This window comes from Sus scrofa, chromosome 9 (genome assembly GCF_054392235.1).
Source record: "Sus scrofa isolate SSC_HxYL_T2T_F1_AM1 chromosome 9, Sscrofa_HxYL_maternal_Yorkshire_Landrace_v2.0, whole genome shotgun sequence".
Lineage (NCBI taxonomy): Eukaryota > Metazoa > Chordata > Mammalia > Artiodactyla > Suidae > Sus > Sus scrofa.
Genome location: NC_139391.1, coordinates 51,106,776 through 51,132,869, shown reverse-complemented (window position 1 = coordinate 51,132,869; position 26,094 = coordinate 51,106,776). Strand labels below are relative to the sequence as shown.

Sequence of the window (26,094 nt, the reverse complement as noted above, 5' to 3'; positions counted from 1 at the left end):
TCTGGCGTTGCCATGAGCTGTGTTGTAGGCCTCAGACTCAGCTCAGATCTCGCATTGCTGTGGCCGTGGCATAGGCTGGTGGCTACAGCTCTGACTAGACCCCTAGCCTGGGAACCTCCATATGCTGTGGCAGCAGCTCAAGAAAAGGCAAAAAGACAAAAAAAAAAAAACAAAAAAAAAACTAGCTCAATTTAAAAATCCAGTAATAGGAGTTCCTGTCATGGCGCAGTGGTTAACGAATCCAACTAGGAACCATGAGGTTGCGGGTTCGATCCCTGGCTTGCTCAGTGGGTTAAGGATCCAGCGTTGCCGTGAGCTGTGGTGTAGGTTGCAGACTCGGCTCAGATCCTGCATTGCTGTGGCTCTGGCATAGGCCAGCGGCTACAGCTCCGATTAGACCCCTAGCCTGGGAACCTCCATATGCCGTGGGAGCGGCCCAAAGAAATAGCAAAAAGACAAAAAAATAAATAAATAAATAAAAATCCAGTAATAAAGACAAATTTAATATACAGAAATCAAAGGCTTTATATACACAAGCAATAAAGAGTTAGAAGATATGTTGGTAGAGAAAATTCATGTGCAGAGGAAGTAAAGAATATTCAATACATAAAAATAAATTTAACGTGAACAAAATTTTTATGAGGAAAATTTTAATACCTTCTTAAAAAAGATAAAAGTAGACATAAACAGATGTAGACATGTCCATTTGGGGATAATATGAGTTAGCATTATAGAAATGATAGTTCTCTAAATTAATTTTAAAATCGGATGCAATTCCAATTAAACAGAACAAGCATTTATGGTGTTTGACAAGTTCATATGGAAACACAAATGTAATATACAATAAAAGACTGGAGAAGAAACCTAGGAGAAGGAATAAACCGACCAGACATCAAAACTTATGCCAAAACCTCTGTATTTAAAACAGCATGATACAAATACTGAATAGACCACTAGATACATAGACTAGAATAGGGAGTCAAGGAATAGTTCCAGGTACTATTAGAAATGTATTTTATAGTAATTATGGCATCTTAACCTCTGTGGTAAAGACAGACTTTTTTTTTTGACATTTTAAATATGAGGTTTATTTAAATTTAAAGAAACACTGAAAATAAACACTTTCAACAAATTATATCAAACACTTAAAACATAATCTAGGAATGTTAAGCATTAAGTCTCAATTCAAAATAATGACATTCATAGAATACATCCTTGGAGTTGGCCAACTTGGAGTTTACTTAAATCTAGTATTTTTATATAAGCTTCACCATTAACCTTTCCTAAAAGTCTATGACTGCAGTTTAACTTTATAAGGTTAATCAAGTCTTCTATGCAGTATCCTCACCTAACTTTTTCAAAAATAAACAGTTATACCAGTCAGGAAATTACAAAAACATATGTAACACTAAAGGGCTTGATTAAAAGGCTGTGTATATATAGTCTGCTTCTCACCTCATCAAGCACACACGCACACAAAACACTCAGATATGATGCCAGGACAGTCTCTTGGTTACATTACACAGCAAAATACACATTTATAAATGTCATTCTATTATGTATGAACTAAAAAATACGTGTATTTTAAAAAAATATAGACTTCGTAACAAATGATGTTGGGATAACTGGGTAGCCATTTGTGGGTGAAAAAAAAAAATTAGATCCGTATCTCATCCACCACAAAGAATGAACTGCAGACAAATTTAAAATCTAAATGTAAAACATGAAGGCTTTTGGGATTAAGATGGTGGAATAGAAGGACTGCAGTTCACCTTTTCTCATAAAAACAAGAGAATTACAACCAAATGCTGAACAAGCTTCAACCAAATGGACTGGAAACTTTCAAAAAGATATCCTATTCCAGGAGTTCCCGTCGTGGCACAGTGGTTAACGAATCCGACTAAGAACCATGAGATTGCAGGTTCGATCCCTGGCCTTGCTCAGTGGGTTAAGGATCCCGCGCTGCCCTGAGCTGTGGTGTAGGTTGCAGACGCGGCTCGGATCCCGTGTTGCTGTGGCTGTGGTGTAGGCTGGTGGCTATAGCTCCGATTAGACCCCTAGCCTGGGAACCTCCATATGCCGTGGGAGCGGCCTAAGAAATGGCAAAAAGACAAAAAAAAAAAAAAAAAAAAAAAAAAAGATATCCTATTCTAGAAGGCAAAGAGAAGGCCACATCAAGAGGTAGGAGAGGCAATTATGCAATATCAGCAACCCCATGCCCGCCAGGTGGAAAGTAACTGTATCACAGAGACTCACCTGCAGGAGTGAGAGTTCTGAGCCCCAGGTCGGGTCCCCATGCCTGGGTATTTGGGATTGGTAGGCAGAGCCCCCGGGGGCACCTGGCACTGAAGGCCAGGGGGGCTTGTGAGCAGGAGCCCCACAGGACTGGGAGAAATGGAGACTCCATTCTTGAAAGGTGCATACAGGCTTTCATGCGTACTAGGTTCTGGGGCGAAGCGGAGGTTCCATAGGAATCTGGGTCGGAGCTGATTGCAGTTCTTGGAGGATCTCCTGGGAAAACAGGGGGTGACTGTAGCTCATTGTGGGGGAAGAACAACGGAGGCAAGGCTCTCGGGAATATACATCAGCATGCCTTTCTCTGGAGGTGGCCATTTTGGGAGGATCTGGCCCCACCCATCAGTGCTGAGAAGTCCCCAGGCAAACAATAATCCAGGTGGGATAAGAGCCCCACCCATCAGTAAAGGCTGCCTAAAAACCCAGGCACACAGCTGCCTCTACTCTCACCCATAGACAAACCCCCCCCACCAGAGGGATAGGAATCAGTCCCACCTACCAGCGGGCAGGCACCAGTCCCTCCCATCAGGAAGCCTACAGCAAGACCCATACCAACTTCACCACAAGGGGAGCAGACATCAGAAGTAAGAGAGGCTACAACTCTATTGTCTGCTAACAGGAGACCACTCCAAAAACCTATTAGAATGAAAAGGCAGAGAACTGTAACTCAGATAAGGTAGAAAGAAAGAACCCCAGAAAAACAGCTTTCAGGAGATTATCAGCCTCCAGGAAAAAGACTTTGGACTGATGAGAGTGAAGATGACGCAGTACACTGGAAATAGACTGGAGGCAAAGACTGATAATTTGCAACAAACATTAAGCAAAGAAATACAAGATTTAAAACTTAAGCAAGCAGAGATGCAAAATACAATAACTGAAATAAAAAATTCATTAGAAGCAACCAACAGCAGAATACAGGAGGCAGAAGAATGAACAAGCGAGGTGGAGCACAGATTAGTGGAAATCGCTGATGCACAACAGAAAATAGAAAAAGATTAAATGTGAAACAAAAAGACTTACAAGTAGCAGAAGAAAATATGGATAAGTGAACTCTTTAACCATTCCCCAATGTAGGGGAATACATTTGAATTATGACTCAAGATCCAAAAGCAGTCAAAGAAAATAACTGAATGTGTAAATGATCAAATTTATGTAATGAAAAGCAAGATTCTCACTGTTGGGGAAAGAAATGACAAAGGGAGAGCAGAAGTGGCATTAGATTTGAATTTGGAAGTATCATTATAAATGAGTGCCTTTTAAAATCTGTGCTCATAGATAAATATAGAAATAAATGTGGATGCATGTATCTGGATGGGTTAGTATATACATATATCCCCAGTAGCAATGAATGCACTTAGAAATGGGATTTTAGTTTCTCAATACAATTCTCCAATAAAAGAGAAGTCATGGATTCTAGGATTAGGGAAAGAAAAATAGGGCCAGAACATTTTGTTGTGGCAGACAATAAGGATGTGTATGAAAAAGATGAAGCACATCAATAAGACACAAATGAAAAACTGAAGGAGTGCCAAGTGGCCAACATGGTACAATTTGAATGGCAAAATAAATAATTACTACACTGCATTACATTTTTTTTCTTCTTTCTTCGGCATATGGAATTTCCCAGGCTACGGGGCCAATCAGAACTATAGCCACCAGCCTATGACACAGCGACACCAGATCCAAGCTGCGTCTTCGACCTCCACGGAAACACAGAATCCTTAACCCACAGAGCAAAGCCAGGGATCCAACCCACAACTTCATGATGCCTAGTCAGATTTGCTACCACTGAGCCACAATGGGAACTTCATATCTCTCCATTTATTTAAATCATGTTTTGTGTTGCTTGGCGACTTTCCTTCTTCTTTTTCTTCTTCTTCTTCTTTTTTTTTTTTTCCTTTTTGTCTTTTTTCTAGGGCTGCACCTGCGGCATATGAAGGTTCCCAGGCTAGGGGTCTAATCAGAACTATAGCCACCGGCCTCTGCCACAGGCACAGCAATGAGGGATCTGACCCACATCTGCTACCTATACCACAGCTCACGGCAATGCCGGATCCATAACCCACTGAGCAAGGCCAGGGATCGAACCCACAACCTCATGGTTCCTAGTCAGATTCGTTAACACTGAGCCACGACGGGAACTCCAACTTTCCTTCGTTTGATTTCTTTCTTTCTTTTTAAATAGCTCCTTGAGGTGTATGTTACACACCATAGAATCTACCTGCTTAAGCTTATAATTCAATGGTTTTAGTAAATTTACATAGCTGTGCAACTATTACCACAATCCAATTTTAGAACATTTCCATCACTTCAGAAAGATCCCTCATGACAATTTGTAGTCATTCCCTGGTCTCATCTGAATCCCAGTCATCCACTAATCTACTTTCACTCTTTATAGTTCTGTCTTAATAGGACATTTTATAAAAATGGAAACATACAACATGTGACCTTTTGCCTCTGGTCATGTTTTTGAGTTCTATCCATTTCATAAACTGCATTACCTATTTTGTTCCTATTTATTGCTGGATGATACGTCACTGTATGAACATACTCTTTTTTTAATCCATTCACCAGCTGATGAACAACAAACATGACTGTTTCCAGGATTGTTTCTAAAGATGACAAACAATCCTGCTATAAACACTTACATTATATATAGACATAAGTTTTCATTCCTCTTGCGTAGATTTCTAAAAACGGAAATGCTACATCGTATGGTAAATTTAGGTTGAACTTTTTAAGAAACCTCCAAACTGTTTTCCAAAGTGGGCTCCAGGAGTTCCCATCATGGTGCAGTGGTTAATGAATCCGACTAGGAACCATGAGGTTGCGGGGTCGAACCCTGGCCTTGCTCAGTGGGTTAAGGATCGGGCGTTGCTGTGAGCAGTGGTATAGATCACAGACGCGGCTCAGATCCTGCGTTGCTGTGGCTCTGGCTTAGGCCAGTGGCTATGGCTCTGATTAGACCCGTAGCCTGGGAACCTCCATATGCCGCTGGGGAGTGGCACAAGAAAAGGCAAAAAGACAAAAACAAAACAAAAAAACAAAGTGGGCTCTACCATTTTACATTCTCGCTAGCAACATACAGAGGTTTCAGTTTCTCCACAGCCAATAACACTTGTCCTAAAAAAAAAAGAAAAAAAAAACTTATCCATTCCATAGATATGAAGAGGACAAATCTAAACGCAATTGGTCGAAATATCGGGGATATATATATGCTACTGATATAAAAGACATTATAATACATTGATCTACCCAATACTGGATTGGGCTGTCTTGTGAAACAGGGATTACTCCATTACTGAATTTGTTCAGGGACAAGCTATGTCATTTCTCATCAGGAGCATCATAGGAAATACCATTGCAGTGAATAAATTAATGAGTATGAAGAAATTTAAGGTCATATGCTATGTGTTCTACTCTATCCTAAGTAAAAATAACCACCACAAATTTTTGAAATTCCAATTTTGAATTTGATGAAGGGAGGAAACAAGAAATTAAGCACCGTGATCACTCTCTGTCAATGAATGAGTAGGGATTATTTCTTATTGACCAGTGATTTAAACTTAAGTAGAAGCATCCAAATAAACTCGGCTCCTTGCAATTTCTACTTCTCTATCCCAAAAACATTAAGCAGAAACTAGATAAGGCATAGGATGTTTTCCCTATGTTCCTCTTAGGAAGACACGACATACGCCTAAGGAACACTAAAATAGTCCAAGACAGTACATGCTTAGATATGATCAATAATTATCATAAATACTATGCATGTCATGAATGAAAAATTGGTGTGAGGTAAAAATATTTATAAGGGGCTTCTAGAGGAACGCAAATGTTCAAACTTGGCCATAGAGGGTAGCTTTCTGAAGGCAGAGATTAACAGAATTCCATTCATGTCATAAGATGCTGCAATGAGACCAGGCAGAGATTATGGCAAATTGAGAAGATGAGGCAAAGAGCATCCCTAGGTAAGAGGAGTTTCTTCAGGCGATTGCAGAAGATACAGATTTGGTGACAAGAATGGAAAGAGTTTGCAGTTGATGTTGAACACTGAACAGAGTCCATTTCTGCTTTAGGCAGAGAGGAATAGTAAAGGAGAGAGATAAATTAAACATGGCGTTTTAAGAAGACTGACAAAGTGTCTTCTAATATAGAAACATTTGCTACATTAGAGAAACAAGTGAGCATTGGGACATAAAACACCATCGTGCAAACAGGGTTAGGTAAAACCTATGGGAATTTAAAATACAACAGGAATAAGCAGTTTAAAGAAAATGTTCATATAAGGCAACATCTAATTATGTGTAAGAGTTAATGGATTAAAAGGATAGAAGAAAACTCAAATTTCATTTCAGGCTCAACAACGAAGGAATAGGAAAACATTTCCCAAAAGGTTGAAATAAAGGTTTACCGGAAGAGTGTGATATATACTAAACAATCTGTCCTGGTAATTATGCATTACCAGGCTTCATTGTCATACACTTGAGAGTTGGGTGCGGGGAGCCAAAATTCTAAAGAACTCCCTCTAGGTGAAGAATGGATGGGACTGCTGTGTTCTTGGCTGATGTAATAACACCCAAACTCTGGGCAAGTCTCCCAGAAGATAAGATGCAACTCTGTGGACACAAGACAATAAGAACCTGGTCATCCAGAGCTTCAGTATGCAGAGTAACCTGGGAGAGCAGAGGCATCACGGTTCTGGACTATTTGCAAAAAATATATATATGCTCCATGAGAGTAAGACTTATAACCCCTGTTTATATTACCATTATCTAGAGAGTATATTTTTCCAAATAACCCTCACAGCCCTTTCCGTGCCCCCCAAAGATTGCGGATCCCATACTGAAAAGCCCGTTTTGAAAGCACAGCAAGAAAACACCAGGACAAGTCAAAGGAGTGACCAGAAAGGGTGTATCTTTCTTTCACGGATGAAGCAGGACCAAGATGACATGACTCAATGGCCGATGATGTTTCCGGCAAGAGGAAAGGCTATTACGGATCATGTCTGTTGATGTCAGTTTCCTCTCTGGGCAAGAAGATGCTCATGGAAAAAGAAGACCCCAACCAGACTGTGGTGGACTCCTTCTTCCTGGAGGGTCTGATGTACACAGCTGAACATCCTAGCCTCTTCTTCCTCCTCTTCCTGCTCATCTACGGAATCACCATAACTGGGAATCTCCTCATTCTCATAACCGTGGGCTCTGACCCTCACCTCTGCTCCCCTATGTACCACTTCCTGGGGCACCTCTCCTTCCTGGATGCATGGCTGTCTACAGTGACAGTGCCCAAGGTCATGGATGGCCTCCTGACTCTGGATGGGAAGGTGATCTCCTTTGAGGGCTGTGCCCTACAGCTTTACGGCTTCCACTTCCTGGCCAGCACCGAGTGCTTCCTGTATACAGTCATGGCCTACGACCGCTACCTGGCTATCTGTCGACCCTTATACTACCCAGCGGCCATGAACAGGAGGATGTGCGCGGGACTGGCTGGGATCACTTGGAGCCTAGGTGCTGTTCACTCTGCAATCCATACCTCCCTCACCTTCCACCTGCCCTACTGTGGGCCTCGTCACATTGCCTACTTCTTCTGCGACATCCCCCCTGTGCTGAAGCTCGCCTGTGCAGACACCACCATTAACGAGCTTGTCATGCTGGCCAACATTGGCATTGTGGCTGCAGGGTGCCTGATCCTCATCGTCGTGTCCTACAGCTTCATCGTGACGGCGGTGGTGCGCATCCGCACTGCCGAGGGCCGGCAGCGCGCCTTCTCCACGTGCACCTCCCACCTCACGGTGGTGCTCCTGTACTACATGCCACCGGTGTCTATCTACCTGCAGCCTCGCTCCGGGGCAGCAGGAGCCGGGGCCTCCGCTGTCTTCTACACCATAGTCACCCCCGTGCTCAATCCTTTCATTTACACCCTGCGGAACAGGGAGGTGAAGCGGCCTCTGAGAAGATTTCTGGGCCAAGGCTCGCCAGAGTCTCCTGCAGGCAACCCACCACCCTGACCGGCACGGCGATTCTCTGACTTTGCCAGGAAAGCATCTAGTCCCTTATCAAAATGGGCAGGGAACATATTTCAAGTAGAAACTCAGGAAGAACTGAGTTTCAGCTTAGCCAGGAACGCCTTCCCTTCCCTTCCGCCAAGTGACCTGTTTCAGTGTCTGTCACAAACACTTCATCTATAAAGCCAAAAGATAGGGTTGAAAGACACCCAGAGTTTCTCCAACCTCTCAATTGTATGGCTCAGAGGTATGTGAAATGCTAATCATGCCTCGTTTATTTTAGTAAATGAATTTTTTGCCTTTTATGAAATAATTGTATTAAATAGTTGCTACATATTTTAAAAATACTGATAACAGGAGCTCTGGTTGTGCCTCAATGGATTAAGATCCCAACTAGAATCCAGGAGGATGCAGGTTCAATCCCTGGCCTCATTCGGTGGGTTAAGGATCCATCCTTGCCACAAACTGCAGTGTAGGTCACAGATGCTGCTCCGTTGGGATCCCACGTGGCTGTGGCTGTGGCACAGGCCAGAAGCTGCAGCTCCCATTAGACTCCTGGCCTGGGAACTTCCATATGCCACAGGTGCAGCCCTATAAAAAAAAAAAATACGAATAACAGAAAAATAGATAGTAAATGAAACTTTGTCTGTGTATCTCGCAGTTTAAGAGAAGAAGCCACTGGTTTTAGGATGATAAAATACAACTACAGGGAGAAGAGCATCTTGCCCAAGGTCACTGAGAAAATGCCAATATCTTTATTCTCCTCCTCAAGATGGTATATAAGTAAGTGGTAGAAATACCATGGATTTGGAAGTCAAGTGGACCTCCTGGTACTGTCATCCTGATTCCACCAGTCGCTTGATGTAGAATATTGTGCATATTTTATGATAACTTGGTATGTCACTGTGCCTTCCTGATATTAAGATTAAAATTAACTACTTCGGTGGATTTTATGAGGACTCAATGATACATTTATGTGAAGTGTTGCTGCAAAATAGATATTCCCATTTCTTACAGAGTAAGCGAAAGAAGTCAGAGTCTTTATTAGTCATGCTGCATTTAAAGGGGGAATGAATGACCCACTAAATGATTCTATGGACCGAAAATGGCCCTGAATGCCAGGCTAAGGCGTTCAGATTATACACTAGCCATTTTGCCACTTTGTCTCTCCTTTGTTTTCTCCTATATGAACATATTCTTCTTGAGAAGCTACATTTTTTTTACTTGCTAAAACACAGGGTAAATGAAAGGAAAGAGAGAGAAAAAGAGATAGGTAGGGAGTAGAATGACCTGTTTATTAACTATTCTAACTTCCTGCCTGTGAGAGAAAACATTGCCTACCGTGGATGATGACATTGGAGATGGAAAGGCATTTTACAGAATTATGTTAGAGGTGTTTTAAGGGGGTATATGAAAGATGGTGGGGATGGAGAATGGAAAGACTGTTTGAACTGGAATAGTCATAATTATTTGAACAGTAACTATGATCATTTTTTCCTTCTTTTTTTTTTTTTTGGTTCTTAGGGCCATACCTGTGGTATATGGAAGTTCCCAAACTGCGGGTCGAACTGGAGCTGAAGCTGCCAGCCTACATCACAGCCACAACAATATGGAACCTGAGCCATGTCTGCGTCCTACACCCTAGCTCATGGCAACACCAGATGCTTGACCCAATGAGTGAGGCCAGGGATCAAACCCGCATCCTCAGGGATATTAGCCGAGTTCCTAATCCACTGAGCCACAACCGCAATTCCCTAATCTTTTTTTTTTTTTTTTTTTTTTTTTTTGGTCTATTTAAGGCTGCATTTGCAGCATGTGGAGGTTCCCAGGCAGTGGTCGAATCAGAGCTTCAGCTGCTGGCCTACACCACAGCTCACAGCAATGCCGGATCCTTAGCCCACTGAGCAAGGCCAGGGATCGATCCAGTGTCCTCATGGATACCAGTCGAGTTTGTCAACTGCTGAGCCACAGTGGTAACTCCCCCATAACCCTTTTTGATGCACATATATGCAAAACACTGTGCAATTGCCTTCTCTGTATTATTCCTCCTTAAAACTACATTTGAAGAGAGTGCCATTATTTACATTATACCGATAAGGCAACCAAGACCGAGGGAGGTAAAGCAACTTCTCTAAGGCCATGTAACCGGTAATATTTGACGTCAGGATTTCAACTCAACTCTTCAGAGACCACACAGTTCAATTACACAGTAATATACCTCAGAGAGAATCAAATCTAGCCCCCATTATTTATGAACTCCCAATTAGATTAGAAGTCTCAAAATCATTTCAGTCTTTTAACTAAGGGCATATCTCTTGGATAAGGATTCCCTGACCCCTGAATTGTACCTAGTCCTATGTGAATGCAGGATGCTAGTCTGGCATTCCTGGAAGGGAAAAATACACTGGAAATGGAAAGAAATAGTGAAGATGTGAACTGAAGTTTCGAACTTGCCGTCTGCCTCTACATGGATTAAATCTTGAGCCACTGCAGCTACCCACCCACAGCACCCCCTGAGCCGAGCTCAGTGGGGAGACCAGGAGTGAGAGACTCTGTGTCCTGGGAAAACTGGAAGAAAAGGTTTACAGAGAGTTAAGATATTTTTTAAGAGGAAATTGTATGAGCCCAATTCTTGCATCTCTTCATATCTAGGAAAAACCCTAAAATCCTTCCATGACTCCTGGTGTCTGTGACTAGTAACAACCTTCGTGAGAGCAGCAAGCAAACTTCCGGTGAAATGTGTGCCTGGCTGCATGCACCTCCCCCTTCACCTTTATGACCCATCTAGATATTCCCCCTTCCTCTTTGGACTATAGTAAAAGGAACAAAACAAAAGATGTCGTGGTCACCTCTGACAACAGCTACTCCCAAGGGTGGGCCAGGGAGCCCTGAGAGAACTCAGGAAAGGATTCCAGGAAGCCCAAGACCTTCACGTCTTCCCATAGAAACCGGTTTCCTGTAAATCCCCGATTATCTGTCAATCTTTTGTTCCTACTATCTTCCCTTTGCTGCAAAAACTCATCTATCCTAGCCTCCCCTTCCTTTTGCCTCCTCAGAGCCGTTTCCTGGGGCTACCTGGGATGCTGCCCTCCAGGCTTAAGTCCCAATTTCACCCCCAATGAAACTGAACTCTCAGCTTTCAGGTTGTGCATTTTTCTTAGTTGACAAAGATGCAGCATTCCTCTAAAATTCAGAGTGAATCTTCCTTGTTTTAGTAACTCAGCATTATTGACTTATCTGTGGGATGGCCACAAATAGTCCAGGAAACCCCATTGTTTCCATGAGAGTGGGCTCTAAGAACAGATGAAATACATGGAGAGCCAAGTATAAAATGGGCCATGGAGCTAAACCCAGCTTTAGTCTTCTCCTAAAGTATCCCTCTATCTTGTCAAGTGGTTGCTTTCTTGAAATAACAGGGTAAATAATGGAAGAATGGAGCTGCACAGCTCCAGTCTTCTTCTCAGCTTTAGCCTTGACACTTGTATATCTGTCTCTCCAGTAAAAATCTATTACCCTCTTGAACTCTGCTCTTCCATCTTTGTATCTGTCTCTGGCAGCCTGGATTCTCAGTCGCACTGGTTTAGGATAGGGCTTCATAATGACACTAACAGCAATCCTGCCTTGTATTGCTATTGCATATTTAATGTGAAAAACTAGAGTATAAGAACTTTAAGAGCAGAGACCTTCATAACCTCTATGGGTTCCAGCCAAAGGTTAACTCAGTAAAATACTGCTTTGGCCCCATATTCAAGGCCTGGAAATAGAACAAGATACATATGCATTTTTTGACAGTGAAGTTATCAAGTCAGAAAATTTGTTTTTCATCCAGTGGGGGAAAAAGAAAAATTGTTAATCGCAGTTATTTTCTCCTTTTAGGGATTTCTCACTTTGATTTTTAAATGTAGATTTGTTGTACTTATGCTATTGAAAGTTCAGTTGAAATGTAAAGGGAAGGGGACTAGAGAATTAATTAGCACTGATTAAAATGAAAACTATACTTGACAAAAAGAGGACAACTACATGAGACTATCCTTTTCCCAGCTTTCCTACAACTTAAATAGGAAACAGGAGTTCCTGTCGTGGCGCAGTGGTTAACGAATCCGACTAGGAACCATGAGATTTCAGGTTCCATCCCTGGCCTTGCTCAGTGGGTTAAGGATCCAGTGTTGCCATGAGCTGTGGTGTAGGTCACAGACACGGCTCAGATCTGGCGTTGCTGTGGCTCTGGGGTAGGCCAGTGGCTACAGCTCTGATCAGACCCCTAGCCTGGGAACCTCCATATGCCGCGGGAGCAGCCCAAGAAAGGATTAAAAAAAGAAAGAAAGAAAGAAAGAAAAAATAGGAAACAAACTGATATGTTCTTTATGATGTCAAGGGCACAGGAAACAGAAGTTATTATCTGGACAGGATAATTTGCAGGGAAGAACATACTACAAGAGTGACTAAGTAGTCTTACTATTGGCCATCCTATGAATGGAGCTTCTAAGGAGGGGGTTCACCAATACTCCTGAAGACAGAGCATAAAAGGAAGCTATGATGCATCTCATTAGGCGGATTAACTATCCTCATAAATGAAGGATTTTCACACTAATACTGGTATTCGGACAACGAACATGCAACTGAGTAATGATTTCTGGCTATTGTTTAACTAAAGTGAAAATCTATGCAACATGTGGGTATATCCTCCGTCCCTAGCAATGCTAGAATTTAATAAAACAGCATTTCTTTAAAATATTCTGTTATTTAGAGTTTTATTGGCTAGTTTATATCCACGTTCCATTTTAATTACTATTATCGGTTCTGCGATGTGAACTGGGGTAAATGTCTGAAAACATTACAACCAGGTCAAGACAGACATTAGAGAAGCTATAATGAGATAATGTTTGACCGGAATTTTATAAAAAAGATGTAAGCTTTGGAGTCAGGTGTCCAAGAACCAGTTTTACCCCCACCCCGCCTTTTTCCTAGGGCTGCACTCCAGGCATATGGAGGTTCCCAGGCTAGGGGTCACATTGGAACTATAGCTGCCAGCCTACATTGCAGCCACAGCAACACCAGATGCGAGCTGCGTCTGTGACCTACACCACAGCTCACAGCAATGCCAGATCCTTAACCCACTGAGCGAGGCCAGGGATTGAACTCACATCCTCGTGGATCCTGGTCAGATTCATTTCCACTGAGCCATGATGGGAACTCCCACTTTTAACACTTTTTAATGAAGGGAAGTTCTCTTTGAGATAAAGATTTGAGTGGGAGTAATTGAACTTATTCTCCATTTCTCCCCCCGCCCCTCTATTTCTCTCTCTCTCAAAAGTTAACTAATTACTAACATAACTGTGCATATCTTTGGATTTTCCAAAGATGACCACAACAATATCTCTCATCTCAAATGTTCTTCCTGAAAAGAACCTATGATCCTTTCCCACCCAGAGATGTGGGTCTGTACTTTCCCTTCGAAATTTGAAAGAAGCTATGTGACCCCTGAGGCTAGGATGTGAAAGGCAATGCAGCCTCTTCCCGTCTCTGAGACACTTCCTCTTAGAACTCATCACTATGCCCTGAAGTAGGGCAAACAGCCACATGAAGAGCTACGCGGGCTGGGCCTTCAGCATCTGTATTCTCAGACAACCGTGAGTACAGACTAACGGCCGTGTGACTGAGCCATCTCATCTGTCAGCCTGACCCGAGTGAAGATGAGATGAGGCTTCCTTACCACACCTGGCACACAGTGCAGATCTGTGACCAAATAAATCACTGGGATTTTTTGTTTGTTTGTTTTTCTTTTACATTATACTTTTCACAAGATACTGCATATAGTCCCCCGTGCTATACAGTAGGACCCTGCTGTTTATCTGTTTAATATCTAGTAGCTTTTATCTACTAATGCCAAACTCCTAAGTTATCCCCTTTCCCCTTTGGTAACCGTAAGTTTGTTTTTCATGTCTGTGAGTCTACTTATGTTTTGTAAATAAGTTCATTACATTTTGAGATGTTTAGTCACGCAGCAGAAAATCAGCAGAACACACACCATTCTCTAGTGTGCATGGTCACTGCCACTAACAGAGACACACAGACACAGGTACAGTGCCATCCCCAGGTACCTCTAAGGTAACACTGGTTGCACTTCCAAATAATGTTACCTATGCTTCTTTATTTTCTGATCCCTCATATATCTTATAATGACTAAAGAACTTCTGGAATGACAGAGCAAGGACCTTCAAAAATCTATTCCTTTATAAAACTAAGGAGAACAAGGGCAAAACTTGTCAGAATTATTTTTTCTAGAATGCTAGAATTTAACCAAGATCTTGTAACAATCTGGGTATTTAAGAAAAAAGCCACATCTCGGTAAGAGTATAGAATTTTTTGGAATTAACGTGCTCCATCCCCATACCCCTCTCACAAGCTCTATGTAGCTTTGAAAGTCAACAACCTTGTAGTCATGAAACCAGTGCCTAAGAACCACTGGAGGGGCAGGATGGATTTGGAACTCCCTAAAAGGCTCAATGGCAGAGAATTGCCATAATTTTTTTTTCTGTCTTTTGTGTTTTTAGGGCTGCACCCAAGGTATGTGGAGGTTCCAGGGTAGGGGTCAAATTGGAGCTACAGCTGCCGGCCTACACCACAGCCACAGCAACACAGGATCCGAGTCGTGTCTGCGACCTACACCACAGCTCATGGCAAGGCCAGATCCATAACCCACTGAGTGAGGCCAAGGATCGAACCCACAACCTCATGGCTACTAGTTGGGTTCGTTAACCACTGAGTCACAGTGGGAACTCTGAGAATTGTCATGATTCGACACAAGATTTTAAGCAGGTTTCTCAGCAGATACCATGCAGGATGGGACAGAATGGGATGATATATTCCAAGTGCTGAAAGGAAAAATAGCTTCCGGTTAGGAATAGCAGACATAACAAAACCATCCTTTAAAAACGAGGGAGAGAGGAGTTCCCTTCGTGGCTCAGTGGTTAACAAACACGACTAGGTTTCAGGTTCGATCCCTGGCCTCACTCAGTGGGTTAAGGATCCAGTGTTGCTGTGAGCTGTGGTGTAGGTCCCAGAAGTAGCTCGGATCTGGCATTGCTGTGGCTGTGGCATAGGGCAGCAGCTGTAGCTCCGATTCGACCCACAGCCTGGGAACTTCCACATGCTGTGGGTGCAGCCTTAAAAAAATGTTTTAAATAAACATGAGGGAGAGAGAAATATTTTCCCAAACACACAAACACCGTAGGAGTTCTTCATCTCTGGACAAGCTGTAAAGGAGTATAAAGTGAAGAAGGTTTTCAAGTTAAAACAAAAGGACACTAAACAACAACCCGAAAACATATGAGAGTATAAATCTCAATGACACAGAGTAAATATAGACACAAACACAGAATAATGTAGTATTATAATGCTGGTGCATAACTCACTCTTAAATCTCACGTAAAAGTTATAAACGAAAGTATTAATGTAATTATAATTATAAAAATCTGTTACTGGGCACACAACAAAAGATGTAAACTATGGCAGCAATAGCAGAAAGTGTATGGAGGCTGTAAAAGTATACAGTTTTCTAAGGACTTGAAGATAAGTTATTATCAGCATAAAATAGACAGTAGAACTACAATATTGCTCAAGTTCATGCTTAGTTAAAGTACCATCAAAGTTTTGTGACCTTATTTATTGAGAAATTTAAGCCTAATTACATATGTGAAAGCCTATAAAACATACATTTCAAAAATTTATTATAAAAGGAACAGCTTATAATCACCACGCAGATCTATAAATAGATTGTTGCCAGCACACCAGAGCCCTATATGCGCCCCTACTTAATGCCAGTGTCTTCCATTCTTCATTCTCCATCCTGACTCTGCTGCCACTCCTCTCTGGCTGTTTTTGATGGCTTTATCACCTAAGTAGGGCCTCAAGGTCATCGGAATCAGTGCAAAGAGGTTGTCGAAAGGGCACGCCATAGCCCCAGAACTGTGTTCGTCATGTCTGGATCTCAGTCACATGCTACCTACAATTTATGGCATGAATGTCTGGGAAATGTGTGGCCTGGAAGAAGAGGTGAACAGCCAGAATGGGCTGATCATACCAGTGCCTTCAATATCACTGATGTGAAGATTCAGAAAGATCTTGAAAGTAAGTACTGAACGGCTGACACTGGCACTCAGCAAGCACCTATTAACTATAACGATTGTTTTAGGCCACACTAATATATTGCCATTTATTCTTTGTATAGGCAGTATAAAAAAGAATATATCTGGAGTTCCCACTGAGGTTCAGCGGGCTACGAACCCGACTAATGTCCACGAGGATGTGGGTTCGACTCTCGGCCTTGCTCAGTGGGTGAAGGATCTGGCATTGCCATGAACTATGGTGTAGGTTGCAGATAGTGTTCGGGTCCCACATTGCTGTGGCTGTGGCATAGGCCAGTAGCTGCAGCTCCGATTCAACCCAATATGCTGCAGGTGTGGCCCTAAACAGCCAACAAAAAAGAATATATCCATATATTCTAAATTAGGTAATAACTGTTGTCAATAAAACATGAAAAATACGCTACAGATATTTTTCTTAATTTTTAATGTTTGTCTTTATCTGTATCCAGAGGTATTTTATCCACTGAAACCATTGTTCATGTTTCACTGATTTTTGGAAGTATGCTAAATTTTATATACTCTTTTAAAACCTGATGCATTTAAAATCTAAATATCCAAATCCTGGTCTCAGCTCTACCACTTATAAATAGTGATTTTTTTGTTGTTGTTGTTGCTGTTGTCGTTTTAAATTTTTTTTATTAGGAATTCCCGTTGTGGTGCAGAGGAAACGAACTCGACTAGAAATCATGAGGTTGTGGGTTTGATCCCTGACCTCGCTTAGTGAGTTAAGGATCTGGTGTTGCTGTGAGCTGTGGTGTAGGTCGCAGATGTGGCTCAGATCCTACGTTGCTGTGGCTGTGCTGTAGGCTGGCAGCTATAGCTCCAATTCAACCCCTAGCTTGGGAACCTATATATGCTGCGGGGGGCGACCCTAAAAAGGAAAAAAAATCTTAAAATATAGTTGATTTACAATGTTCCTTCAATTTCTGCTGTACAGCAAAGAGACCTAATCATACACACATATACATTCTTTTTTTTTTTTTTCCGCACTATCTTCCATCATGTTCTAACCCAAGAGGTTGGGCATAGTTCCCTGTGCTGTATAGTAGGACTCCAGTGCTTATCCATCCCACATGAAATAGTTTGCATCTACCAACCCCAAAGTCCCCATCATCCCACTCGCTTCCCCTTCCCCCTTGGCAATCACAAGTCTCCTCTCCATGTCCATCATCTATCTCTGTTGTGTAGATACGCTCATTGTGCCATATTTTTGATTTCACATATAAGTTATATATGTCCATCGATAGATGAGTGGATTAAGAAAACGTGGAACATATACACAATGGAATACTACTCAGACATTAAAAAGGACAAAATAATGCCATTTGCAGCGACATGGATGCAACTAGAGATCCTCATACTAAATGAAGTAAGTCAGAAAGAAAAAGGCTATAACCTGTGATTTGGAACAAACCACAGACATCTCTGAGCTTTAGTTTCATTATCAATGAAATGGGAACTAGGATCCCCTTCCTTCATTTCCTCACAGTTCTTTCCTGAGGAACACATAGCCTGAAGATGTGACCAGACAGAGAAAAAGGCAACACTACCTCTAAGAGCGATCAGAACACCCTGTACGTTCGCTATATTAATATCTGACGTGGGTCTATCACATTTTATGTCACAGAGAGACTTAAAGAGCCACCTGCCTCCCACTCACCAAGGAAGAGGTCGCTGCCTCAGAAAGGAAAACCGACCAGCCCTGAGTGAGCCTTCAATGTGTAAAGGTGCATGTGTTGTACAAGCCCAGCATGTAAAGCAACTGCTTCACCTGGGGTCAGGCTGAATATACAGTGAAATATCACAAGGCTTGGGAGGAAAAATCAACTGTGCCAGACTTTGGAAAAATAATGTGTCTATCCTCAACATGGACATCAGTTCCCATGATCAAATTTCCGTAGCAATTTTGAGTACATGAGACTGATGTGAATGTGTCCATGGGTAGCACGCAACTCCACTCGGTTGTAATGAGAAAAACTACCTTTATGACTTTCTCTCGGTTGTGACACACAGCTCATTGCACGGATTACCACATACTGAGCATGTTCAAAATGGGTGTTTTGATTGTCGTCATTGTTGTTACTTAATTAAATGGATGATTGAATCAATAATGATTTCCTCTTGCTGGATTCCACAAGTACTTCCTGCTCAGTCTTGCCCCCTCAGGCCCTAGAACCAGGAATCACCTACCTGAATGTGCTTGCAGAGATCAAAAGGGGATTGTGTGCCATGCAATACATGTTAGGCAGTGGTTTCATAAAACACAAGGCTTGAAGACCCTGTGTGTGTCTGCGTGTGGACGGAGGCAGTATAAAGTGGAGTGTTCGATGGGGTTCAATAAAATGATTGGGGTTTAGGAACTAAAGGGATATGGAATTCAGAACCCCTTTTCCTTCTGATCTTCCTCAACTCTTAACCACAGTTCACCCTGATCATTCCAAATCTGACCCCGAGCAGTAACTGCATTGTGCTTAGAAAACGTTTCCATTACACAAATTCTGAGTGTAGCCAGGGGACTTTCCGGTCCTTAACTAAGAGGACCACTTCTGTTATACCCAGAAAATCAAAGCTTTCACACTGACTTAGAAACAGCTCTGTCACAGAACACAGGACTTGCTTGATTCTCAGCTGTGCCAACTTTGACAGAATTATACTCCTTTTACCCAGTTTCTTATAACAGATAAAACAAAAACTATCATGACAGCTCTATGCTCTGCAGGTTCAACAACTGACTTGATGCCACTGACACATCTCTCCCTTTGGAAAGAAGTCTAACTAGCTATGTAGGACTTAAATGCACTCACTAAAATATTAAATTGCCTCCATTGAAGCTTTGCCACCCCTGACTTTTACATAAGGTAGGAATAGCCATTTTTCTCATTAATCTTTTGCAAAATAGTCTGAACGAAGGAAACTGAATTCTAAAGAATTTTTTCTGACATTGACTCAAGTTTGATTTGTATTTCAAATCTCATCAAAGAAAAGGTTAATCACCAGCTTTAAGCCACTCTTTGGGTGACCTTAAATACATGACACATATAACAATAAACACACTCTGCAATGTCTACAAAGGCTCCCAAATAGCAAAGATATTGTTTGCCGACTTAGAAACTCTGTCCTCTCAATATGGAAAATGATTTTATCCGAAGAGACAGTTACTGAAAAATGAAAAATCAAATCAAGACCAACTATTTCATAGAAACAGAACTAGTTACGTGAAAATCGAACATATTAATATTGCATAGGATACAGGATATGAACAATCATTTAAAACCTTAAGTCAACAGGTAGGTCATGCTGAACACATGACAACAAACAAGCACGCCAACAATTCAGCTATGCTAAATTTCAAAATACCTAAACATTGAGTGGAGACTAGAAAACAGCAATGCAGTAAATGTAATTACAGTGTATATAGTAGTAACTGAGAATATATTTAAATTGTCTCAACATGTCATAGTAAGGATTTTTGAGTGGTTATCTTTATCCTATTAACTCAAAAGGAAAATAATACCGCCTCCCACTCTGTAAAAGACATTATCAAAATTTAGTTTATTCACCAAATATTTCTTTCAAGCCGTCATTCCTCTCTCAGCTGCAAGTTGAAGTTTTTATCCTCTAAAATCCATCTGAGGGGAGCATATGGAAGTCAATGAAACAGGAGTGTGGGTTTAACATGTTTAGTATCAAATAACCTTTTAACTGATCCAGAGAAATTCTGTGACTCCACCCCCACGTCATATTTCTAGAGCCTTCTAAAACGAAGAAGAGAGTCACAGAAAGGGCCTCTTTTCTCATCATTTTATTTCTAATCCTTCTTTCTAACTTGAGTTTGAGAAGCCATCACTATGTTATCTCCTTAAGCTGCTGCCCTCTCTCTCCCTGATTCCCCTGGAATATGGCCATCGCCACTGGTCTTTATCCACAAAACCACTAGGAATATGTGATCGCTGTCTATTATAAGCGGTCATCAAAGCTTAATGGACAGTGGAAGATAATAGCAGTAATCTACAGATCAGGAGACCAGTTCAGGATGAGATGGAGTTTCTAAACCGCACTGCCAGTCCCTAATGTGGGGTCTGTTAATTACTGTTCCTATGTCTCTTTGCATCGTGGAATAAGGACACATTCCTAGAAAATGTTTTTCTCCCCTGCTCCATTCTCTGATTACAAGGCCCTGAAATATTTAATTTCAGACCTTTTTGCAGAAGACAAACATTAACCTTCAAAACGAATGTTTTCTCATATCTTACGTTGATTAAAATAGAAGTAAAATGAAGGAGACAGAAGGTACACTGGAAAGAGTAGTAGTTACAAAAAGAGAAGGGTAATAGTTTACTTCTGACTTTTTAATAAAGAAGCTGTGTGACTTTAAGTCCTTTACTTCGCCAAGTTTCCAAATGCTGTGCAATAAACAAAAATTGGCAATCTAATGTGCTACTCTTAATGTGGAAAAGTAACTGAGAAATTTCTGAGGTAAATATGAAAATATCTTAATGCATCCTGTTGAAGCTGCAAAGTGAGATATATTTGATAGCTTTTCATGGAATCTGCTATAATTGCGAAATGCTGCTATTTGAACGAGTCACACTCCTGACCACTGTAAGGGGAAAGAGAAGGCTAGGCACAGGTTATCTGACTCATGCTTCCCATGGCACATACAAGTGACATTTAAGAAACTCCCAGGAGTTGGCTTCGTGGCTCAGTGGTAAAGAATAGGACTAGCATCCATGAGGACGTGGGCTCAGTCCCTGGCCTCACTCAGTGGGTTCAGGATCTGGCGTTGCTGTCAGTTGTGGTGTAGGTCGCAGACACAGCTCAACAGATCTGGCGTTGCTGTGGCTATGGCAGAGACCTGAAGCTCCAACTCTCACTTGACCCGTAGCCTGGGAACCTCCATGTGCAGCACGTGTGCCAGAGAAAGAAAGAAAGAAAGAAAGAGAAAAGAAGGCAGGAAGGAAGGGAGGAAGAAGATAGAAAGGGAGAGAAAGAAACTCCCCAATTAGCAAGGTTCACCTTATTTGTCATTCAAAATCAATGACTACAACAAACACTGGAAAGTCATGCTAGTGTTCCTTTACTGATCTTTAGCAGAACTATTTACATTTTTCCAAGTGAAAAAAAAAAAAACATTCCATAATGACAATAGGAGAAAAAAATGGATAACGTTTATTTCTTAATGTTATCCTTAAATAGGAAACATGAGGAAATGGTGAAAATGGTAATGAAAGTGTGAACTGAAGTTTGGCACTTGCCATCAGCCTCCACACAGCTTAAAACCTGAGCCACTGCAGCTGCTGACCCACAGCATCCCCTGAAGGGAGCTCAGGGTGGAGACCAGGAGTGAGGGACTCTGTGCTCTGGGAAAACTGCAAGATCAGGTCTTCAGACAATTAGATACTTTCAGGAGAAGATTTTATCAGCCCAATTCTTGCATCTCCTCATATCTAGAAAAATCCTTCAATGATAACTGAGGTGTGTGACTAGTAGCAACTTTTGCGAGACCAGCAACAAACTTCTGCATAATATGTACTTGGTGACATGTGCCTCGCCCTTCACCTTTGTGACTTATACCTTGAAATGTCCCCTTTCCCCTTTGGGGCAGTATTTCAGATAGCTCTGGGCTGTAGTTAGAGGTCATGGTCATCTGTGAGAACAGCCATTCCAAGTAAGGGCCAGTAAGCTATGAGGGAACTTGGGAAAGAAACATGGACCGGCCCCCAGCTGAGGTGCATATCAAAGGAGTGATCCCAGGAAGCCCAGACCTTTACACCTACCCAGACAAACTGGTTTTCTGTAAATCTTCTTCTGAAAATCTGGGTATCTGTAAATCTTTTGTTCCTTCCTACTACCTCCCCTTCTGAGTGTTGCAGAACTCACCCTAGCTTTCCCCCTTGCCTCCTCTGAGCTGTTTCTCAGGGCATCCTGAGATGCCATCTCCCAGGCTTAAGTCCTAATTTCACCCCAAATACAATTTAACGCTCAACTTTCAGGTGGTATTTGTTTGTTTGTTTGTTTGTTTTAGTCTACAAAAGAAAGATTATCTAGTCTATGAAATTGAAAACAATTTGAGAGAAGGGTCAAATGACAATTGCCATGATGAGAAAGAAATAGGACAGGAAGGTTGCCACTAAGTATATGATAAACACACAGAATCTGCTGCTCTACAACTACACACACAGAGACACAAATCAATACCTTCTTCTCCTCAGGGTATTTCTCAGAGCAACTTTTACATCTTTGTTTCTCAAACTGTAGACAAAAGGGTTCAACATGGGAACCACATTGGTATAAAAGACAGAAGAGATTTTCCCCTTATCCATAGACCCAGAAGATGATGGTTGGAGATACATAAAGACACCGGACCCAAATAACAAACAGATAGCAATGACATGAGAACTGCAGGTATTGAAGGCTTTAGACCTGCCCTCCGTGGAGCTGATGCGAAGGATGTTGGAGAGGATGAGGCCATAAGAGACAAAGATGGTGAGACTGGGCACAATGATGTTGATGCCTCCCACAATGAAAATGACCATCTCATTGACATAGGTACTTGTGCAGGGGAGCTGGAGCAGAGGAAGGATGTCACAGAAGTAATGGTTGATGGTGTCTGCATCACAGAAGGTCAGTCTCAGCATGCATCCAGTGTGAGCCATGGCACCAGAAAGTGCCATCAAGTAGCAAGCAAGCATAAGGCTGGAACACACTTTAGGGGACATGGCAATGTTATACAACAGGGGGTTACAGATGGCCACATAGCGATCATACGCCATTGTAGTCAGCACATACGCTTCAGAAATACCAGAAAAACAGAAAAAGCAGAGCTGAATCATGCACCCCAGGTAAGAGATAATATTCTTCTCTGACAAGAAATGTGTGAGCATTTCTGGTGTAAGTACTGAAGAATAGCAGAGATCTATGAAAGACAAGTTGAGGAGGAAAAAGTACATGGGGGTGTGCAGGTGTGAATTCAGCCCAATTACTGTGATCAAGCCAAAATTTCCCAGCACAGTGACCATATACATTACTAGGAACAGCAAGAACAAAGGAAGTTGGAGAGCTGGATGGTCCGTTAAGCCCACCAGAATGAAGTCAGTCACAAATGAACCATTTCCAGGAGCCATTCTTCTCTAAGAGGATCTGGGGACACAGGAGGAAAGGGTTACATTAGAGATCAACTCAGCTCTCCTCACAACAGCTCCCCCTACAAGAGGGCGTATAGACTGGGCATGGCTGAGACTAGCCCAGCCTGGACCCACAGCATCTGCTTCTTTCAGTATCATGATTCGGAATGGCATGGAGTTTCCTGGTCTCAAATATTGATAAGTTCAAGTAAACAAAGAGCATCACAGACTTAGCCCACAGAGGGAAGGCAGTGCTGCAATATGCAAACACGGCTGCTGGGCAAAACTAAGGGGTAAGAGAGAGGGACAGATCAGGACAGAAAGTCCTTCTCTCACCTCACCAAAGGCCCTCTCCTCACCAGGAAAACTGTAGGCAGCGACCCCAGCTGCCTGGGGCTGGCCTCTAATGAAGATTAGACCTGCTGGGATGAGAACCAAGAACACTGTCTCTAACCAAAAACTATGGCACCAAAAGCTCAGAGAGGTTAAGCTGCTGCCCCATGTAGGAGATTAAGAGTATGCCCATGGAATGATTTTGTGACTGAGATACTGTACTTTCTGAGCCTCCTCATCTCAGAATACCCTCTGATCTTCCTCGAACACAATCTCCCAACAGTGGCACTTGAACCTCAGGACTGCACAAAGTGGGAAAGAAACAGGCAGATTTCACATCCCCGGTCTTCCATCTCAAAACCAGAAGGATGGTAACATCAACAGTATTCAGAAACTCACTGTCCTTAAGTCAGCAACCTTCGAGCTGTCTTACCCTTGCTGTTTGCCCTGTGGTCCTGGAAAGGCAGTTCCAGCTTCAGGGGCAGTGGTTCCTTTGATGCTAAGAGGATGCAATCCAGGCTTCATTTCAGACATGCCCTAGAAACTTTCTGAACTACACATATTACTGTCAGATTATGACTCTGAGTCTTCTCAAGCAGCAAGGAAAAATAAATCGCATTGTCACCAGCTTTGCAACTTGATAAGACACAGAAGACTGAATGTGCATTTAAGGACCAAGCACAATTGAATAGACACAGGGTAGAAGCTTGCTCAGGCTCTCTCCCAGGCACTAGAGTCTACGTGTGTAGGAGAAGTAAGGGGATTATATTTACACCATGAGCCAAGTTCTCTCTTTAGTTCCTTAGGGACTCAATCTTGTAATCCAGCTTACAGGTGACCCCAGGGACTCTACATTCGCAAGGCAGAGGCAAAAATTAACTCTCATCTTCCTATTTTCTTTATCTCTTAAGGAAATCTAGTGCTTCGCTTCTTTCGCAGTGTCTTCCAGTGTCCTAAATGGAAAATTTCCACAGTCTGCCTATTGGTTTCCTAAAAGCATTCCTTGAAATTGTGCAAAGACTCTAGCAACTCATTTCAGTTTTTGTCCCTCCTGAGTTATCTAAAGAAAAAAAAAATTTAGTTTTTTTCTCCCTTTAACAGTGTTTACTTGTAAGCACCTATGGGATATTTCCAGATGAGGATCCTGCTAGGTTCTTAAATGGAATATGTCATTAACTGAGGTCATCAATTCCTTTTCATTGTAGAAAGGAGTGAGGGCTACAGAGTTCGAGGGTGAGGGCTTGCATCCTAACCCCATGCTTCCAAATGTGCTCACAGTACTTGAACTCTGCATACCTCGGATTCGTAATTTCTAAAATAGTCAGGATAACAGTAGCATCTCTTTCACTGGGTTGCCTTTATGATTACATGAAAAGAAAATTACACAAAACAGTTAGGACAGTAATTGGCACATACTATGTAGTCAAACAATGGCGCCCGTCATCATGATTTACATTCTCAAAACCTCCAGGTCGTCCATCATAAAACTTACCAGACATCTTCTCTTTAAGTCCTATGGTCCCCTATAAACTATAAGTTCTACAAAGACAAACACCTCTTCTGGCTTGCTTACTACCTCCTTTGTGGGGCTATGCATACTACACAGCACAGAGGAGGCACGCCATACACAATTCTGTCAACTCGACTGTTCTCTGTTGAAAACCTTCAGCATAGTTTTCACATCTCTCACGTGCTCAGCATTAGAGTCTGCAGCCACACTGACCTCCATCCTTTGCCCTCAGGCACCATACAATTTCAGGTCCTCTTTAGGTTTTACCTGAACTATACTGAAGAGTTGTAATGACTCTTCAATTTTTAACTTTTTCTTTCGTTAATTTTTTTTTTTTTGGCCCTGCCTATGGCATCCAGAGGTTCCCAGGCCAGGAACTGACCTGCTGGGCCACAGAGAACTCCACAAAGGCATTTTAATGTGGAAATTATGGGCTTTCACAACAAGGAAGGAATAATGACATATTTGTAATAAAACAAATGTACTAACAATCCAATTTAATCCGTACCTCACAACATTAACAAAAATGATCACAACATGCATCAGAAATATTCATGTCAAATGTGAAACTTAACCTTTTAAAAGAGAAAACAGAAAGTATTTGTGACTAAGTGTGCATGAGTAGAATCGATAAAAAAGATACAGATATACACATATATCAACCAGGAAATCTATTTATTT

At 41.9% G+C, this 26,094-nt stretch overlaps 2 protein-coding genes across 2 annotated transcripts in view; one reads left to right on the top strand and one right to left on the bottom strand.

Moving 5' to 3' along the window:
* Window positions 1–9,252, top strand: part of LOC110262282 (olfactory receptor 10S1) — a 243,652-nt gene extending 234,400 nt beyond the window's left edge. The window contains exon 5 of the mRNA XM_084976497.1: window positions 6,651–9,252. Within this exon, the coding sequence (XP_084832623.1) occupies window positions 7,253–8,302 (1,050 nt within the window). The 5' untranslated portion in view covers window positions 6,651–7,252 and the 3' untranslated portion in view covers window positions 8,303–9,252. The remainder of the gene's footprint in view (window positions 1–6,650) is intronic.
* A 13,385-nt stretch (window positions 9,253–22,637) lies between these two features.
* Window positions 22,638–23,627, bottom strand: LOC146399909 (olfactory receptor 8B3-like). The gene has a single exon (XM_084976462.1). It carries the CDS (start codon window positions 23,568–23,570, stop codon window positions 22,638–22,640), a length of 933 nt encoding a protein of 310 aa, XP_084832588.1. The 5' UTR covers window positions 23,571–23,627.
* Window positions 23,628–26,094: the final 2,467 nt, after the last annotated feature.

Bases quoted from the DNA above. Each gene is read 5' to 3' on its own strand.
- LOC146399909 (XM_084976462.1), bottom strand. From the start codon at position 23,570: ATGGCTCCTGGAAATGGTTCATTTGTGACTGACTTCATTCTGGTGGGC.